This window comes from Callospermophilus lateralis, chromosome 4, assembly GCF_048772815.1.
Source record: "Callospermophilus lateralis isolate mCalLat2 chromosome 4, mCalLat2.hap1, whole genome shotgun sequence".
Lineage (NCBI taxonomy): Eukaryota > Metazoa > Chordata > Mammalia > Rodentia > Sciuridae > Callospermophilus > Callospermophilus lateralis.
In genome coordinates this window covers 143,261,977-143,283,681 of record NC_135308.1, presented here as the reverse complement: position 1 = coordinate 143,283,681, position 21,705 = coordinate 143,261,977, and the positions used below count along the sequence as shown (strand labels likewise).

The 21,705-nt window shown below is 34.3% G+C and overlaps 1 protein-coding gene across 2 annotated transcripts in view; it reads right to left on the bottom strand.

The window, feature by feature from the left end:
• Positions 1-370: 370 nt before the first annotated feature.
• Positions 371-21,705, bottom strand: part of Metap2 (methionyl aminopeptidase 2) — a 38,612-nt gene continuing 17,277 nt past the window's right edge. For both annotated transcript variants that reach the window (XM_076854966.1, XM_076854967.1), the window contains exons 5-11: positions 17,418-17,579; positions 16,526-16,707; positions 15,641-15,735; positions 7,101-7,197; positions 2,690-2,793; positions 1,689-1,804; positions 371-1,054 (exon numbers count right to left, since the gene is read on the bottom strand). In XM_076854966.1, coding sequence (XP_076711081.1) covers positions 802-1,054; positions 1,689-1,804; positions 2,690-2,793; positions 7,101-7,197; positions 15,641-15,735; positions 16,526-16,707; positions 17,418-17,579 — 1,009 coding nt within the window. In that variant the 3' untranslated portion in view covers positions 371-801. The remainder of the gene's footprint in view (positions 1,055-1,688; positions 1,805-2,689; positions 2,794-7,100; positions 7,198-15,640; positions 15,736-16,525; positions 16,708-17,417; positions 17,580-21,705) is intronic.

Here is a 21,705-nt window from a genome sequence, read left to right as displayed (position 1 = left end):
CATATAAGCTGAAAACACCTCCTGATAACTACCACTAAACAAAGGAATGAAATGTTTGTAGATTTTTTCACTAAATCAATGATTCTCAAGTTGGCGAAATGTTCCTACTTAGTCATGTTTCAATTAGTACATTTTTCCAACATCAGAAAAAAATGAGAGGTTATTAATCTGGTTCTATAAGAGGTAAAATCTTATAAAACTGTATACCAGTGAATGAAAAGATTATTGTTCCATTTAATGCACATGAATATCTTATTTTAGCCACTATGTCAGAACCTCTCGGTGTAGTATCTACAGTCCAGATAAAATGCCTTGAAAGTTTTAGCTACTTCCTGTTCAAATTATAACCACAGACATTGAAATGTAGCTCTCAGATCTGAAAATGTCTTTATTTTTTAGAAAATGGATTCCAGGAAGGTTAAAAAGCAATACCAGAGGGCATAGGTGCAGAATTGGATGTAGTCATTCAAAGCATTCAAGTAAGAATATGGCAATATAAATATCCAAAAAGCATCTCTTAGGTGTTCAAAACAAAATGTATAAGTCAGTCCTAACTAATTTGAGCTTTATAGCATTTCCTAGAGGGGGTGGGGGAACAGTTAACATTGTAAAGTCCTGAAAGCTTTTTCCTTGGTTAATTACATTAGACAGTTTGCCTTTGATCAAATTCCTTTAAACATGGATAAAAGTATTACACAGGTCCACTGTTAAAACAGACAACATGTTGCAAATTAATTCTGGTATAATGTATTCCAACAAAGCTTAGAAAATAAAAGATGTTGAGGTGGCTTTGGACTAAGTTTAATAGTCATCTCCTCTGCTGACAACTTCTTTACAAGTCGGACGCAACAGTATGGTATGTTCAAACTGCGCTGTGTATGATCCTTTAATGTCACATAATGGTGGATATGGATCTACAATGCCCAAGTCACACAGATTCTTCAAAGCCATCAAATATTTGCTTTCTCCCAAACGATCCAGCCATCTCCGGCAGAAGGCAAGGGTGCCGAAGTTTTCATTGATGACATTTAGTAAGTGTTTTGTTCTTGGAAGCCTAAGAAAAGAAAGTCCAATGTTAATGGTTGGCAAGAATTACCAACTCATTTTCCCCATTAGGAAAAACCCAAACCTTAGCTGAGTCTTCAGAAACTTTTGTTGTTACTCTTTCAACAATCAAAAGCTGGAATATGTAATAGCCTATCCCTAATTATATATAACAGCTAATTATGAAACCAGCTACAGACTATCTTATATGTGTATGGACATGTGTGTGAAACTCCTAGTGTACTAGACTACAGAGTCATGGAAGTTCCCTTTTGTACACCAAGCTCAAAAACCACACATAAAAGGAGGTGCAAATCCAACCTTTAATCATCTTATATAAAAAGGTTTAAAAAAAAGGCAATGTAAATTGAAATAACTTTAACAATGGGAAAATATTAAGACCAAAAACCTAGGAAATACTAACTAGCTAGGCAAAATAATTGGACATTATTATAATTATCAGACACTTGCCTATATAACTTTCATTTCAGATAAAAAATTTTTAACAGGTTAATCTAATACTATACTGTAGAAACTCAACTTACATAAGTGTACATTTACAAATGTATACCCTTATGTTTGTCATTTTTAGAAATACTGTTAGTTGAGAAGAGATATATTATTTATAAATCAATGTCTCTCACCTTATTGGCACATGTCCAACATCAAAATTTTTCATATAATGTGAACACTCCATATCATCATGCACAACACCTTTTCCCGTACTACCAAAGGTCTCAATGGCATACACTTCTCCTTCCTTCGAAAATACATACGGGTCAAGGAAAAAAGAAAAATTCAGAACTAGTTGCAATTACCATCTCTTGACTTCCCACCTAATGCAACATGAAACATCCTGTAGCAGCGGTCTTCATTCAACCTTTCCCTGCCTTATCTCCTAAGCAAATTTTGATCTTTCTGCATTCCTTATTAACATGCAGGGAATTTTGTTTACTGCTATACCACCAGTGCCTACTAAAAAGATTGGACCCAGGCATGGTAGCATCTGCTTGTAATCCCAGGTACTTGAGAGACTGAAGCAGGAGGACTGCAAGTTCAAGGCCTAGGCAACTAAGACATTATCTGAAAAAGAGCAGAGGATAGAGCTCAGTGATAATAGTGGGTGGCTAGGATGTGTGAGGCCCTGGGTTCAATCCTTAGCACCGTGAAATAAATTTGAGACTGGTACCTAGGAGATGCTCAGTAAACATTCATTAAATGTTGAATAAACAACACTTTGGAAGGCCCAGCTTCCACAGCAGATTGGGCTCTGATCTGATTAGATAGACATTCTACACACATGCATATGTACAAACATCCCAATTTCTGTCCAGGCAAGTATGAACAATAAATTCATTTAGTTCAACAGGCCATGTATTTAACTACCATGAGTTTGGGAGAAAAAATCCTACTGGCTTGTAACCCAAGAGGCTGAGGCAGTAGGATCTTGAGTTCAAAGCCAGCCTCAGCAAAAGCGAGGCACTAAACAATTCAGTGAGACCCTGTCTCTGAATGAAATACAAACTAGGGCTGGGAATGTGGCTCAGTGGTTGAGTGCCCCTGAGTTCAATCCCCAGTACACACTCCCCCCAAAGAAGAAAAAATCCAAATACTTTTCATGGAAGTGTGTTAATGATTTACATACCTCCATTCTTGTTGCCTCCCCTCCTTTCACAATGGGCACCGTCTTCCCAGCATGTATTCTATATGGCCCAATTGAATGTCCATTCAGATTACGGATTGGCTTCACTGTCATAATAAATAGGGAAGTAAGTTTTATTCAGGGTATCTAGTAGGACAAGCAGATTCTTGGCCTTTTGGGTACAGAGTTAAGACATTGTTTAAAAAATAAGGAATGGCTCTACTAAATAACCTCACACCTAAAGTAGTTAGATATAAGCTGGACTCTAGTGGAACATGTAGTTTATTGCAGTTATTAATTTAAAAGAATTTAAGAGGGAATGGAAAAAAAATTACAGGATGACACATTAGGAGTCATCTAAGAAGTTATAAATCAGTATAAAAGTGTCACGTATGCGGGCTAGAGTTGTAGCTCTGTGGTAAAGTGCTTGCTTAGCAAGCGCAAGGTCCTGGGTTTGATCCCCAGCACTGCATAAAAATAAATAAATAAAATGCATTTGGGTCCAACAACTAAAAAAACACTTTTTAAAAAAGTACCATGTATGCAAATGATTAAAAACCAAAAATATTTATCTACATGATTATGGAAAAAGCAAGAATACTGTGCCAATTTTAATAAATGTTAAATTTATTACATCAACATTTCAAATATATATATTTATATATTAAAGTCTAAATCTCAATGTCCTGAAATCAATGACAGAATAGACAAATTATGGCATAGTTACACAAAGGAATATTATACAACAATAAAAGCAACAAGCTAGGGATACATTTAATAAGCAGAAGAAATGCAAAGATAAAATGAGCAAAAAGGACAACTATATATATGCTCTGCAATTCCATATTTTTATGAGTTCAAAATTAAGCATACTTCATCTGTTTACTGATGAATAATTAGTAAAGCAAATAAAATACTCCAGTTCCCAAGACTAGAGGAAGTTTACTAGAGGAAGACTGCTGCAACTGGAAAGACACGTGAGTTCTATGGTATGAATATGTCCTCTAAAGTTCATGTATTTGGAAATGATCACCAATGTGACACCACCTTAATGAATGTACAGGTCAATACAGGGGAGTGTATTGACCTGAATGTACAGGTAAATCAGGGGAGTGGATCCCTTATAAAAAGGCCTGTTCTGTGTGCACACTGGCTCACTCCTCTGTTCCCACCCTCCCTTTGCCCTTCAAGCCATGGGCTGACACGACAAGAAATCCTTCACTAGATGATGGTTCCTTAATCCTGGACTTCCTAGCTTCCAAAATGATGAGAAATGAATAAATTTCTTTATAAAAATTACTTAGTCTGAGGTATTCTGTTATACTAGCACAAAACAGATTGAGACAACGGGATTGAGAGGCTTCTAGAATGCTGGTAATAGTCTTTTCTTTCAAAGGATAAGATCATAGTTTTTGGCATTTGAGATGTTGAATTTTTGTTTTGTGCATTTACAGAACTACACTTCACAATTAAAAAAAAAAAAAAAAAGTTTAGAAAAATCTACTTCTATAGTTCTAGAATTTCCAGCATAAAGCTACCTTTATTCTGGAGTAGAATTGGAAAGTAAGATTTTTTTTTAAAATTTTTTTAATTGTAGATGAACACAATACTTTCATTTTATTTATTTTTTGTGGTGCCAGGGATCAAACCTAGTGCCTCATGCATTGCTAGGCAAGTGCTTTACCAGTGAGCCACATCCCTGGCCCAGGAAGTAAGACTTTTTAAAAACTGTTAACAGTTAAATGAAGTATAAAATACAAACTTGCGGGGGGGGGGGGGGGTATGTAAAATTAAAAAAAAAAAATTAGCTTTTTAATTCCTCTTACACAAAATAATCTATTTTTATTTTAAAATTTAAACCCCATTACTCTAAAGACCTGGCAAACTGACCACACAAGCCTATCAAAAACATTTTTATCTTAAGAAGTTTCTTGGCTACATCTTCCTAGAATATACCAGTTTCAAAGAGAGAAATGGTACAGGGATACTCATTTTTATTTATACATGCTGTGACAGAAGTAGACTAATTCTGATGCCAATAGCTTTAAAAGTAATTTTCCAATCCTTTGGTTTCTTGATCAAAGGCACTTCCCTGATGACCCAGTTCTGCTATGTGGTTTTGGAATGAGTACTCCTAAAAGTTTAGAACAAAGTCTATTTCTTTATCTTTCTATTATCATTATTTTTCTAATATGCTTTCTGCTTAAATTAGTAAAAATAAATTGTTGCCTTCTAACTATGAACCTTTATTAATACCCTAAGAAGTATCCAAATAGGTGCTGAAATAATACAACCTAAACTGTTGCATTAGCTTAGTGAAAGAGACAAGAAAACAGATATTAAGGATCCTAACAACAATGAAGGTTGGAACTACACAGTAAATCAAATTGTCATCTATTACAACTTGACAGGCAGATCACATGCCAACAAACTGTAGAATTGTGAGAGAACAAACTGTAAAAATGGAGGACATTGGTGTAATGCTGGCTAATATTGGACTTTCCAAGAATTTTCACAAATTCTCAATTCAGTCTAGAAGTACTTTTCACGCAGACTGCTATTCAGTACAGGTTGCCAAGAGTCACAAATTCGGAAAGAAAAAAATAGTCTTCACTAGATGATGATGATGGCAACAAACCTAGAAACCAGAAGGCCAAACTTATAGACCCACAAATACCTCAAAATAATTTGGCATTTATTCTCTTAATTTCTGTTTTATCCACAGACAGAAAATACTTCTGGGAAGCTCGTGTCTGAGGCATAACATAAATAACCAATCCTAAAACAGTTTCTAACTTCTTAAAAAGAACCGGAAAAACAATATTTCGCAAAGAAAAGCAACCTGGAAAAGAAGCTTCACCCTTAACTAAGGACGAGCTAATTTAAATCCACTGCTTTTCATGTGAATTAAGTTTTTAAAAATTTCACATAATAAAAGCCAGAAACAAAATATATAAATTATGGGAGGTAATCTAATCCTATGACTTTCAGCTCCTCCAAATATTTTTTTTCAGTTGAGCTTCTGGGGAAAGACAGAGAACGTAGGAGAGGGCTATTAAGGTGTCAGGATTAACGCTGAGTAAAAGATCCTTTTCTTCAAATAAGAGTGATAAAGGGCAAAAATTAAGGGATATTTGGTTTCTTTAGTTATTTTTCTCTTCAAGAAAGTAATTTCCTCAGAGAAGGAAAAAAAGACTTGAGAGGATCTTGACCAAGGACTATATTCATGAGACATCCCAGAACTGGGGGAAAGAATAGGGAAAAATGACAAGTATTTGCTGAGTGCCTAAGTTCCAGGAACTGTTATATTACTCAAAAACAAATCCCATGATTAATCCTATAGTCAAAGAAACTTGGGTACTTAGATTTATCTAAGATCAAAGTTAGACATGTCTAACCTCAAAGTTCGTTTCTTCATTATCTCACAATATTTCCTATCCAAGGGTTAACAGCCTTAGAGTATTCTGGCTTCAACTGATGTTCTGAGAGCTAGTGACTAAATGTGCATGAAAGTCATAGAAATAATGAAGTTGAAGGTTCAGATGAAAGAGAAGAATTAACACTGACATGAAGGCTAGGCAGGAGAAAGGACAGTCAACCATGATGCAACCGTGAGAGTGTCCCACCAGAGGAAATAAATATGTGTGTGTGTGTAAATTTTTTTTTTTTTGGGGGGGAAGGGGGTGTTGGGATCGAACCCAGGGCCTAATGCATGCTAAGCATACATGTTCTACCACTTGAGGTACACCCCTAGCCCCCAAAGGTTATAAAAAAGGAAATGGAAGACATTTACAGTAAGGGAAATTAAATAGCTGGAGGAAAAAAAAAAGACTAAATAGTTGTCTAAGAGAACAAGACTGGTGGTAAGTTTCAGTATTCACACATGGGAAAGGACTGTTATGGAGGCGAGAGCCACTGAGTTATCAGGTAACTGGTAATACCTAGAGGGATGACATGACTCAATGACATGAATTTACTGAAAGACAAGGAAGCAGGACGAGCCTCCACTCAAAAGTCCACAAATGACAAACAGACATGGTTAAGAAATAGTCTGCAAGAAAATTATTAGAACAGAGTTATAGAGAGTCATAAGTACAGATCAGGAAGAACTATGGCTGGGGATGGTCAGATAGAATCTGGGAGCTGGAAGAAGGCTGAACTGATGGAAATGAATGCAGCACACCAGAAATATTGGAGAATCATCAGTAGAAAGGGACTCTGGCTTTTCCCTAATCCTTCATTTTACTAGTTATAGAAATTAGTTCAAATTTTGGCTACCTTAGAATAATTTCCCAGATGACTTGTCAGTGACCATAGTACTTCTAGCATGCACCTAAGAGTTGATCCAAAGAAAGCAATCAACAGTAGTTTGAAAAAATTAATTCAAAATAAGATACATTTTTAAAGACCATACCTTGATATGTCTTCCCATCTATTTCAACTTCATAGGATTCCATAACTTCTTGGATGGCCTCACCAACATCACATAGACGAACATCAATTCCAGCACACTAAAAAAAGAATAAAGTAAACTTTGTTTTTCACAGAGTAAAGTTATGCAGTGACTTAATTTCTTAGTATTTAAAAATAAAGGACAATCAGAAAAACTGCTTTGTACATCATAAATACCTGTATAAAAAACTTTGGGGAATATTCTGGAAAGATGGTGAAATAAGAAATACCAGGAGTAAACCCAAGTTTCTTTGACTATAATAAAATTAATGATGTGGTTTGTTTCTGAGCAATGTAAGGAACATATAATCAGGAATTTGTACCAGGAATCTGTGTCCCTACCCAGTCAACAAAAGCATTGGCAAAATCTATCTGATGGACCTATGGAAATGCTGGAAATCTACTGAAGTTAAAACCTGCATGGGAAGCTTCAGGTGGTTCCTATAATAACCTCCACACAGCAGGGCTAAGCCAGAAGTAGCAGAAAAGAAACTGTCTCAAATATCTTGGAGAGGGCTGAGGGCGCAGCTCAGTGGTAGAGTTGCTTGCCTAACATGCTCCAGGATGTGGGTTCAATCCCCAGCACCACCACCAAAAAGAAACACACACACAAACACACACACAAATATCTTGAACTTCCTCACTTTTGTCTTTTTCCTCTTTTAGGAGCTAAACATTAAAGATCAGTACATTGAAAACAATATATGAGATCATTAAAAGGGGAGCGCACATACCCAGGGGAAAATGCCCAGAAAAAATCTGAGAAGACCTTAAGTTTACATAGCAGGAGGACACTTGCAATAAAGAAAGAGGAGAGGGCTTGGGGCTGTAGCTCAGTGGCAGAGCGCTTGCCTAGCATGTGTTAAGCACTGGGTTCAATCCTTAGCACCAAATAAAAATAAACATATAAAATAAAGGCATTCTGTCCATCTATAACTACAAAAAAGGGGGTGGGGATCAGTTTGCATACAAATTGGGAAAAAGTAGCCCATTCAAAGGAAACAAAACAATCAGCAGAAACTATTCTGAAAGAGATGTGAGGGAGATCTACTGGACAAAGACTTTAAAACCACTATCTTAAAGTTGTCCAAAGAATTAAAGGAAGATATGAAGTCCAGCAAAAAAATGTATGAACAAAATGGAGATATCAAGAGATTTAAAAACCTGAAGGAAACCAAAAAATATTCTGAAGCTACAAAGTGCAGTAACCAAAATGAAAAATTTTTCTAGTGAGAAGGATTCCTTTTTAACTTGTACACAAATGTTTATTAACCAATAGCATCATATTAACAAAGAGTGTCCATCATTGGCAGAAATACAAAGAAAGGATCACCAAAACTGAAGATAAGAGAACCCGATAGATTACTATCAACCAGACCAATATATGCACTATAGGAGTCTCAGAAGGAGAAGAGAAACAGGGGCAGAGAGAGAATGTGAAGAAAAAATGTCTGTTCCCTACCATATTTGATGAAAGACACAAATATTCAAGAAGTTTAATAAATGCCAAGAGATAAACTCAGAGACCTATATACCAAGACACACTGTAATAAAAACTTTCTAGAGACAGTGTGAATCTTGAGAGCAACAAGAAAGAAATGACTCAGTACATATAAGGAATCCTCAATTAGATTATAAGCAGAGTTCTCATCAGAAATTCCAGAGGCAAGAAGGTAGTAAGATTATATATTCAAAATGCTAAAAAATATAAAACTGTCAACTAAGAATTCGATATCCAGGCAAACTTCTCTTTCAAAAGTAAGGTAGAAAAATAAAGGCATTTCCAGATAAACAAGGCTGAGAGAGTTTATTACTACTAGGTTTACCATGCAGGAAATGCTCAAGGAAGTCCCACAAAGTATATAATAAAAGGGCACTAGATAGTAACTCAATCATATGAAGAACTAATTGCTATCATTAGTCTAATGATGATTTCTAACTCCACTTTTTCTTTTTTACATGACATAACTAAGATATTTTTTAAAACTTAGTTTTAATCTAAATGTTATTATGGTATGTATCATGGTAAAAATTTAAGTTGGAAAATGTATACATGGTTCAAAAAAATTCACACTGGGGATTTAACTTTAAAATATTAAGTGTAATCCTCATAGTAACCATAGAGAAAATATTTATAGAATAGGCACAAAAAAGAAATGAGAAGTAAACATTTCATTACAAAAACATCAATTAAACAAATAGAGCAATGTAGGAAATGAGAGACAAAAGAGTTACAAGTTATACAGAAAATAGCAAAATGAAACCATACCTTCCTTTATCAGTAATATGGATTAAACTCTCAATGAAAAGTCACAGATTAGCAGAATGCATAAAAACGCATGATCTAACTACATGCTATATATCTAAGAAATCTGCTTAGCTCCAAAGGCATAAATAAACTGAATGTAAAAACAGAAAAAGACATTTTATGCCCACAGTAACCAAGACAGCTACTCTAATATCCAACAAAATTGAACTTAAAAAACAACAGCAGCAAAAAAAGGCTAGGAGAGTTAAGGAAGACATTAAATTTCAATAAAAGGTTCAATGGAACAAGATATAGCAATTATAAACACCAATAACAGACCATTAAAATATACAAAGCAAACACTAACAGAACTGAAAGGATTAACAGACAAATCTCCAATACAGCTGGAAATGTCAATACTATACTCTCACTAACAAATAAAACAAAACCAACAGAAGATAAACAAGAGGACTTAATAAATAAACTAGATCTAACAGACATACATAAAAAGTTGGAATTTCTACAACAGAGCACATGTATACTTCTCAGGTACATAAAGGACATTTTCCAAGTTAGAATATATGGTTAGGCCATATATTAAGTCTCATTAGAATTTAAATTAGATAGATACCATCCAAGTTATCCTCTCCAATAACAATGAGGTGAAGTAAGAAAAATTAATAATGAAATTAAATCTTGAAAATTCACAAAATTGTGGAAATTAAACAATACATTCTTAAAAAAACTAATAGATTAAAGAAGACATAAGGAGGGTAATTAGAAAATAAAAATACAAGCCCGGTGCAGGTACACGCCTGTAGTCCCAACTACTGAGGAGAATGAAGGAGGAGGATCACTTGAGCCCAGAAGTTCATGGCCAGACTGGGCAACATACAGAGATTCAAAAAAAAAACAGGGAAAGCAAAGTGAAAACAACACAACATACCAAAACTTACGGGATACAATAAAAGCAGTACTAATGGATAAATTTATAGCTGTAAGTGCTTACATTACAAAACAAAAAAGATCTCGAATCAATAACATAATATTACAATTTAACCCATTAAGTGTCAAGTTTTCAATTCTGTGACTATTTCAACAAAATAGACACAGGTGCACTAAAATGTGTTAGAAATCATAATCTAGAGCTTATATATTATTATAATTACATTCATTATTATTATGTAGTATATACTGTATTTAAGTTTCTATAGGTTGTCCACAACTGGGACAATGAGACAAAACAGTTAAGGAACTTTCTAGAAAAAGAAAAACAAACTAAACCCAAAACTAGCAGAAAGAAGGAAATAATTAGAGCAGAGATACATGAATTAGAGAAAAGAGAAAAAAAAAAAAATCAATGAAATCAAAAGTTCTTTGAAAAGATTAACAAAACTGATAATTCTCTAGATAGACTAAGGAAAAAAACTTAAATTACTAAAATGAGAAAGTGAAATATTTCTATTGATTCTACAGAAATAAAACAATGATTCTGAGAGAATCACAAACAACCACACATTTACAAGTAGATAACCTGGATGAAATGGACAAAATCCTACACACAAAACCTACCGAGACTAAATCATAAAGAAATACAAAATCTGAATCGACTTGTAACTACTAAGGAAACTGAATCAGTAATCAAAATTCTTCTGACAAAGAAAATTCCTGGATCTGATGGCATCACTGTGAATTCTATCACTTAAACAACTAATACTGGGGGTGCAGCAGAGTGATAGAGAGCTTGGCTAGCATACTCAAGGTCATGGTTTCAATCCACAGAACCTCAAAACAAAAACTAATACCAATCCTTCTCAAATTTCTTCAAAAAACTGAAAAGGACAGAATGACCTATCTTATGAGATCAGCATTAATTTGATATAAAAGTAAAACAATGACACTATAAGAAAACTACAGATCAGTATCTCTTAATAAACACTTCATACAAAATCCTCAACAAATATTACCAAACTTACAGCATATTAAAAGGATTATACACCATGACTAAGTGAGATTTACTCCTGGAATGCAAAGGTAGTTCCACATATAAAAATCAATGTAAACATAGAGATTTGAAGGGGAGAAAAGTACATGATTATCTGCATGCATAAAAAGCATCTGACAGCTAGGCATGATGGTTGTAACACATCCTATGATCCCAGCTATTTGGAAGGCTAAGGAAGGAGGATGGTTAAGTTTAAGGCCAGCCTGGGCAACTTAGCAAAAGCCTGTTTCCAAATAAAATCAAAATGGACTAGGGATGTAGCTCAGTAGCATAGTACCTGTCCAGTATGTACAAGACTCTAGGTTTAATCTCCAACCCAATACTGAAAAGGGGGGAAGGAGGGAGCATTTGTCAAAATTCAATGTAATTCTATGATTAAAAATACTCAACAAATTAAGAACAGAAGGAGGGTTGGGTATGTAGCTCAGTGATTGGCTAACACGTGCATGAGCCTAGGTTTGAGACTCAGCACTGAAGGAAAGAATATGTATATATTTAAGAGTAGAAGGAAACTACCTTCAACATATGAAAAGTCAGGTGCCTATAAGAAATCTACAGTAAACACGATACTCAACAGCAATAATGTTTTCTCTAAGACCAAAAGTAAGGCAAGACAGAATGACTACACTGATATTTTTATTCAACCCTGGAAGTTCAAATCAGATTAAGCAAGAAAAGGAAAAAGGTATCTAAATTGGAAAGAAGTAAAACTATCTCTGTTTACAGATGATATAATGTTACGGGTAGAAAACCCTAAGATTCCACAACAATAAATAAAAACCCTATAAAAACTAACAAATTCAGCAAAGTAGAGGATATAAAGTTGACACAAAGTCTGTTGCATTTTTATACATTTAACAACAATCTGAAAGAAATTAACTTAAGCAAGGAAATAATACTATATAATGAAAACTACAAAACATTGTTGAAAGATATTTTAAGAGACATAAACGAAGTCATATTCCATGTCCACAAACTGTATTGCTTCAGATTGTTAAGACATTTATACTACCTACCTGAAGCCATCTACAGATTAAATGCAATCCTCATCAAAATCTCAATGGTGGGACTAAAATGTAGCTCAGTTTTAGAGGGCTTGCCTAGCATGCCAAAGCCGCAGCAACAACAACAAAAAAAATCCCAATGGTGTTTTTCATAGAGATAAAAAACTCCACTCTAAAATTCAAATGGCACCCCAAGGGATGCTGCATAGCCAAAACAATCTTGAAAAATAAGCACAAAAATGGAGGATTCATACCTTCTATTTCAAAACTTACTACAAAGCTACAGTAATTAATACAGTGTGGGACTTGCATAAAACCGACATAGACGGATGGAATAAAGCCTAGAAATAACACTCATACAGATTGTCAACTATTTTGGACAAGTGTGCTAAGACTGCCCAATAGGGAAAAGACAGTCTTTAGAACAAATGCTGCTGGGAAAACTGGATATCCATATACAAATGAATAAAGATGAACCCTTCCTCACCTAATGCTATATCCAAAAGTTAAAATGGATAACAGACCTAAATTTAAGACCTAAAACTTACTCTTAGAAGCAAACACTTTAGGCACAAACTTCAAAATGCTGGATTTGGGCAATAATTTCTTGGATGTAACACCAAAAATCCACAAGAAAAAAAAAACAAAAACAACCACTGGACTTCATGAAAACATTTTATGCATCAAAATGAACACAATAAAAAGGCAACTCACAAAGTAGAAGAAAATATTTGCAAATCACCTGATGAGATTGATATTCAGAATATAGAGAGGACTCCTGAAACTCAACAACAAAACAACCTAATTTAAAAAATGGGCAACGGACTTGAATAGATCTCTTCCCCAAGATGATATACAAATGACTTGAAAGCAATGAAAAGATGCTCCCCTCACTAATAATTAGGGAACTGAAAATCAAAACTACAATGAGACACATTCATTAGGATGACTACTATTAAAGAAAAGAACCAGGCATGGTGGTAGATGCCTGTAATCCCAGAGGCTCTGGAGGCTAATCCCAGAGGCAGTAGAATTTCCAAATTCAAAGCCAGCCTCAGCAATTTAGTGAGGTCCTCAGCAACTTAGTGAAAACATGCCTCAAAAAAATAAACAGAGCTGGGGATATGGCTCAATGGTTAAGCACCCTTGGGTTCAATCCCTGGTACAAAAAATAATCCCCCCCACAAAAAACAAAAAAACTACCCAGATAAATAATAGGTGAAGTTAAAGATGCAGAGAAACTGGAACCTTTTTTGTTTGCATATGGACACAATACCTTTATTTATTTTTATGTGGTGCCAAGGATTGAGCCCAGTTCCTCACACATACTAGGCAAGTGCTCTACCACTGAGCTATAGACCTTTCTTTATGCACTGTTAGGTTAGTGAAAATGTAAAATGTGCAGCCATATGGCAAAAAGTTTAAAAAAATTACCATATGATTCAGTAATTCCACTTCTGGGTACATAACCCAAAGAACTGACAAACAAGGTGTTTTTTAAAGATATCTGTACTTGTGGGGAAGGAGGGTCTGGGGGCAGGAAAGATGGTGAAATGAGACAGACATCATTGCCCTAGGTACACGCATGACTGCACATATGGTGCAATGCTCCATGGTGTACAACCAGTGAAATGAAAAATTGTGCTGCAATTGTGTACAATGAATCAAAATGTATTCTGCTGTCACATACCTAATTAAAATAAATAATAAAAATAAAAAGATATCTGTACTCTCATATTTATAGCAGCATTATTCACAAGAGCTAAAACAAGGAAATAACCCAAATGTCCATCAATACATGAATGGATGAGCAAATGTGGTACACACATAAAATTTTCTTTCTTTCTATATTTTCAATTATTGCATTATAATTATATATAAATGGGATTCAATGTTACATATTCATACATTCAAAAATATAACAATATAATTTGGTCAATACTGTTCCCAATATACAATAAATTATTCGGTCTTATAAATTCCAACACAAGTCACAACATGAGTAAAGCTTGAGGACATTATGCTAAGTGAATAAACTAATCACAAAACAAATACTATGATTCCACTTACACAGCAAAGCACTTATATTAGTCAAAATCATAGACAGTATAGTGGTTTTTGCCAGGGGTTAGTGAAGAAGGAAAAATCAGGAGCTACTATTTAATAAGTATGAAGTTTCAGTTTTACTAGATGAAAAGAGTTATGAAAATGAATGCTGGTAACGGCTGCAAAATATTAGGAATGTACTTAAAGCCAATGAATTGTACACTTAGAAATGGTTAAGATGGCAAATGTTATGTAGTATGTATTATAACACACACACACACACACTCACACATTCACACACTACATGGTGGTGATTGGGGGAAGCTAGGCTACACCAGGGATTTGTAAGAAGGAAAGATGAACTGGCAGATCAGAGGATTTGAAGGGAAGTGAAAACTATTCTGTATGATACTATAACGGTGAATATGTCATTACATATTTGTAAAAACCCACAAAATGGGGGCTGGGGATATGGCTTAGTGATAGAGTACCTAGCATGTACAAGGACCTCAGTTCAATATCCAATACAATCCAAAAAAACTTGGGAAAAACAAAACAACAAAAACTCACCACAGAATGTACAAAACTAAGGGGGATGGGGTTGTGGCTCAGAGGTAGAGCGTTCACTTGCCTAGCACGGGTGAAGCCCTGGGTTTGATACTCAGCACCACATAAAAAAATAAATAAAATCTAAACTTATTGTGTCCAACTACAACTAAAAAATAAATATTAAAAAAAATAATAATGTACAAAACTAAGAATGAAGCCTAATGTAAACTAAGGAATCTGAATGTTTATGATGTCAATGTTGGTTCACTGGTTTTAACAAATGTACCTCTTGGGGGATGTTGACAGTAGAGGAAGTTGTACATAGGTGGGGGCAAGGAAATACATGAAAAATCTCTATACTATCTGCTTAATTTTGTTGTGACTCTAAAACTGCTCAAAAAATAAAGCATATTTACAAAAAAAAAAAAAAAAAAAACAGCCAACTTGACAAGCAAAAATAGATTCAAACTCTAAGTTTTAATAAATACTAGAAAAGCTGAATTTTAAAAAAGCCTTTGGTATACTTATTACACACTTTAGACTCTAGAGGCACTGAAATAAGTAATTCACCTTAACTACCCACAGACTGTAAAACAGAGTATAAAATGCTTAAAACATGTTCTATGAAACGGTGCTTACAGTTCACATACCTTTATTCCAGTATTAGTGGCATCTTTTACAGCTTTTAATAATGCATCGTATTTGGGATTAAAAGTGACAGTAAAAGCACAGTCAATAATCCTACCTGAAAGAACAACAATTCATCTATAAGTTTATTTTCAGTTACTCAATTTATTTAATTTATAGCATTTAATCTACCAACCTCCATAGTTAAAAGGAAAACATAATGATGGGCTCAAGAAAGGCAGCATTCTAAGTTTCCAGAGATCATTCATAACCAAAGGGGGTGGGGGAAGGAAGTACAAAAAGATTTCAGACTGAAATGTGCAATTCCTGAGTTCATCTGTTAGACTGTAATATTAATTCACTACTCTCTCAGACAGCTATGTGAACAAACAGAAATAAAAATAAAGCAAGAAAAAAGAAAAGACAATGAAATACAGAACAATGTAGGGCAAAAAAAATGAATAAACCAAACCGACAGAACCACTGGATCCTACCTATCCAATTCAGTAAACCTTAGGTAAGTTCCTTGTTAAGTAAGAAATAAGGAACTTGGGGTTCTGGGGAGAGTTTACAAAAGTAAACAAATACCCCAAAGCTGACAAAATTAAAGGCTCTACTATTTGAATAGATAATGTATATAACAAGGACCTGACTAAAGAAACACAGGATACTTTCCATGCTTCAATACAAAGAAAATAAACCTTGATTACCCAACAGACTTCATTTTCAGTAGGATGCTTTAAAGGAAAAGAAAAAATCTCCCTCAACACATCTCTACTGAAAAGGAGACAAGAACAGAATTTGGAAGTTTAGTATTTATAGTTCCATCTAACACTATAAATCTGGAGTGGCTGGTTTTTTTCCCGAGGGGGTGGAGTAAAAGATAGGAATTTTATCCATGAACTCACCACTTATATGTGTTCCAAAGTCTATCTTACAGATGTCATCATACTGCAATACTGTTGTGTCACCAGCATTGGGAGTATAATGGGCAGCACAATTATTAAGAGAACACCCAGTAGGAAAGGCCAGGCCTGCATTTAGTCCATTCTCTTTTATTAGCTTTCGTGAACAGTCTTCCAACTTTTCACTAAACAAAAAGAAAATAAAATTTGTTTACTTTTAGATTCTTACCTTTATATACCTTATAGATCAGTAAGGTCAGAATGTTTACTAAAACTCTTACATTACTTTTTGGGAACAATCTCAGTATTTTCTGGATATAAATAAGTAAAAATTTCTACTACAATATAAAAATAGCTCATCTATAAAAGACAAAGAAATTTCATATCTGGAGAAAACAATCCAATTTTATTTACTAGGAGATAAGTTTCTGATAAGTTTAAATGTTGATTTTATTTTTTCATGATGTATATTTTTTAAATTATCTAAATCAAAGAACTGTCTTTTATACTAATAATTTCTCAAGGTGAAAAATTAGGGAAATAATTTTATTGGTTTCTTCACTGCACTATAATTATGCTTTGTGTCTAAGAATTTTTATTTTATTATGAATTATTAAATCACAAAAGATTACTACACAGAATATAAAAATTAGTAATGAATACATGTGCACCTGAATATACACATGCAAAAAGAGACCACGGTACAAAACAAGTGTGCTCCTCTTTTGGTTTCCTCATTATAGTGATACAAGAACTTAGTAGATATTTATAGAATCTTTATTTAAAAATAGTTTTATGAGCAAACAGTTAAAGAAAGCCAAACATTATAACTGCAGAGTTAGTATTTAAATAAAATTTTTTTTGTCATATTCTTACAAAAACGTATTCCTTTTACCAGATTTCTATCATTGTCATCCCAGGCTTGATCCAGCTCATAACATATTTTCTAACTTGTCGATGTGCTTCTGCAGCTTCTCGAAAATCATTCCAAATCTCTTCACTAGCTTGATCTAATGCTTTCTTTTCTTCACTTGTAGTTCTCCAAGCAGCTGTTCGCCTTTAGAATAGGCATAGCATACTATGAGTCATTTAAAAAAATCAGCAGAACAAACATAAAAGCTAAGAGAGATAATAATACAAGATACTTTAGATAAAGGATATTATGCATTCAATTTCTGTATGTCAACAAACTTTCTGAAATACCAAAACCACATACCTGTAATCAAACCAAATCAAGTTAAACATTTTTTTTAAGATTCTTAAGGGGAAAAAAACACCTCAAGTGATTTCATTCATAGTCAGACTAATATACTGGCAACATAAAATAACAAAAAAAGGAGAAAACCAGAAAAGACATAAGAGTCCTAGAAACCAAGCAGGTAGGAGAGAAAAGGTCATACTTCCACTTGAGGCGATATATACTTACAGATTTCAAAAGAGTACAACAAAAATTAGCCAAGAGAGAAGTAAAACTGTCCTGCATATTTGGGGAACTGGTTCCAGAACAAATCCAATGCCTTGAGGATACCAAGATCCATGAATGCTCAAACTCCTTATATAAAATGATGTAGTGTAGTATATACATACAACCAATGGGCATTCTCCTGAACACTTTAAGTCATCTATAGATTATTTAAAATTCCTAATAAAATGTAAATGCTATGTAAGTGTTATACTATGTCATTTAGGGAACAATAATAAAAGTCTGTACATTGTACGTGTTCACCATATTTTTTCTTTCTTTCTTTTTGCAGTGCTAGGGATCAAACCCAGGGCCTCTCACATGGTAAGCAAGCGCTCTACTACTAGGTCGCATCTCTGACCCCAGATATATTTTTTAAAAAATATTTTTGATTGGTAGTTGGATGAATCTACAGGCACAGAACCCAATGACAGCAAGAGCTAACTATTAATCCAAAGACCTGAATTGGAAATATGTTTACACTATCCTCAAAACACATTATACTATGTGCTTGTATAGGATTTTTCTGATTGTATAAGATACCGGAGGTAATGTTTCTCTTCAAGGAATGGCTCACACATTTTTAAACTGCCAGGGTTAACAAATTTTTATATTTAATATCTAGGAATGAAAGCCATTGACTCCCTCTAAGCAGAATTTTTAAAAAATAGTAACTGTTTTAGAATGAAAAATCTTTTAAAAATCTTTTAGAACATCCTCATAATTTGGGGGTGGGTGGGCAGGGTCTGTGCTGGGCACTCTACCACTGAGCCACATTCCACATCAGACTAGAAAGAAAGAAAATTAAAAAGGGCTGGGAATGTGGCTCAGTGGTAATTTTTTTTCTTTTAAATTTTGAGACAGGGTCTTGCTAAATTGCCCAGGCTGGCCTTGAACTTGCAAACCTCCCGTCCTAGCCTCCTGAGTTGCTGGGATTACAGGCATTCACCACTGCACCTGTCTAAGCTCCACACATTCTTCAGTAATATTGTGTATATAGCTCACAACTCATTGATTACTAGAGTACAAAGGAGGCTACTTCAAGAAATTACCCTTATTTGCCTCTTAAGCCAGTGGCTCAGCCAACTTCAGTTAACTTTCAGTTAAATCCAACCTGGTATCTGTTTTGTACATTTATGTACTGTGGATAGCTTCTTCCATGCAACAGAGATGAGTAACACTCAAGACCTAATATTTAATACATGTTCCTTTATAGAAAAAATATACCCCAGTCTGCTCTATATTACAGGCCTCTAAGTTAATGCTCTAAAATGCTTCCTGACCTCTTCTATGTGTTACTATCAAGTTTACCACAATCATTTCCTACTGTTTTTGCTACTTGTGTGCCAATATCTAGCACCTCTAATTTGCAAAGGCCCAAAGGAGATGTCCTATTTGGCAGAGCACCACACAGACTTCTTTGGCTTGTTTTCTGTTTGGAAATGTATTTGAGATCTGTTTACTGATATTATCAGATAATCAAAATAGTATGGTACCATCAATATAAAGTCAGTTTTAACCCCATAAGTATTTAAACGTATATGAATTACTTTTACAGAAATAGTGAAAATTTAAGTAATTTTTATTCAAAATATACAATGGACCATCCTATCTATATATGGTAAAAGCATCAGACTAGAAAGTAATAGGATAAGATCCTTCCTTTAAAAAGAATACTCTCAAGAAGTGGCTCAATATGCTACAATACAGTAGTTGCTTACTCCAAGCTGGAACAGAACTAAGGATCTGGATATTCTAAGTACAAATCATTTTCAGGCAGGCATGAAGGTAATAGTTAATCAATTTTTTAAAAAGACACAGCATAATTCTTCATCTCTTACATCGCCATAATTCTATCACATATACCACAGCAGTAGCTGGTAGTCAAGTTTAAGCACCACTTGCCTCAAAAAGTAAAAAACATCAATGAAAAGCATGTCCACAGGAAGTTAATGGAAATCACGAATCTAGGTTGTGAAAATGAATTAGTTATTATTAATTCAAACTCTTGGCCCCCATCCAACACTTGGTTCTTAAAGGCTAAAACGTGAGTATAATTACATTTCAAAAACACTATTCTAAATTTTAGAATCAGAATATGCTGTAATAAAGACCCCCAATACTAAACTCAGGAAATCTCATGAGTATCCTACACTCATAGAAGGAGTGGATTCTTCAAGATTATGGAATGTCATGGAGATGAAGCTTTTGATTTGATCCCTAGCACCAAAACAAACACCACAAAGGTTATAGAATGATCTCCATCAGTGGCAAAGAACTACCAATCAGAAACTGGATTAAAGAAACTCTTGTTTGAAGTCTTGAGTTTAAATTAAAAATTATCAGCAATCATAGAGAAATCAACTATAAGGACCTCTTGTTATAATTTAAGGCCCAAATGAAGGACAAAAATATCATGGAGTCACTCTCTTTTCCTACATTGAATCTACAAAGAACCTAATTTATTTGCAAACGATTAAAAACTACTTCTATGATAAAAGAAAAGAGCAAACAGCCATACAAATAACCATTTGTATTTCTACAGGACAATACACAACATTGCAATATTTAGGAAAACTGTTACCTTGAAAAGTATTTCAACATATAATTAACAGCTTCCTCCATTAAACCAGAATTCTTTCTACCTATATTTAATTTGCAATAGAAGCTAACAGCAAGAAAAGGTAGTTTTTGAGATTTTTTTTAAAAAATCTCAAACCAGGTACCACAGTGCTTGCCTGTAATCCCAGAGGTTTGGGAGGCTGAGGCAGGAGGAGTTCAAAGCCAGCCTCAGCAAAAGGGAAGTGCTAAGCAACTCAGTGAGACCCTGTCTCTAAATAAAATACAAAATAGGGCTGGGGATGTGGCTCAGTGGTTGAGTGCCCCTGAGTTCAATTCCCACTACAAAAAAAAAAAAAAAAAGACAGTATTTTTCTCAAGTTACTTCAAGTATTCCACAAGACTCACATTAAATTATTAACACTATGTTAACAAACATAGGAAACCAATGACTTTCTTCTCCTAACAATAAGCAGATAGAAATGGAATAAAAACATTTCATTGGGGCTGTGGTTCAGTGGTAGAACACTTGTCTAGCATGCGTCAGGCACTGGGTTTAATCCCTAGGACTACATAAAAATAAATAAAATGAAGCTAGTGTGTCCATCTACAACTAAAAAAAACACTTTATTTTTTAATTTTTAAATTTTTTAGAGAGAAAGAGAGAGAGAGAGAGAGAGAGAATTTTAATATTTATTTTTTAGTTCTCGGCAGACACAACATCTTTCTTTGTATGTGGTGCTGAGGATCGAACCCGGGCCGCACGCATGCCAGGCGAGCGCGCTACCATATGAGCCACATCCCCAGCCCCCTAAAAAAAAAAATACTTTAAAAAAACACATAAAAAATTCATTCATATCAGCAACAAAAACCATAAAACATTTAAGAGCAAATTTAACAAGAAACAGATAAAATTAATCTGAAAAAAAAAAAACTGAATAAGTGAAAAACAGCATACCAGGACAATGGATAAAACAGCAATAAAACTGCCAAATTTCAGAAACTAATAACAATGTGATTCTAATGAGAATTCTCACAATGACATTTCAGTATGTATGTGTGTGACTGGGGAGAATAATTTGTCTTATCAACTTATTATATTACAAAGTTTATGACCTATTTTAAAGTTTCAATATCATATTAAAATAGCATAAGAATAGAC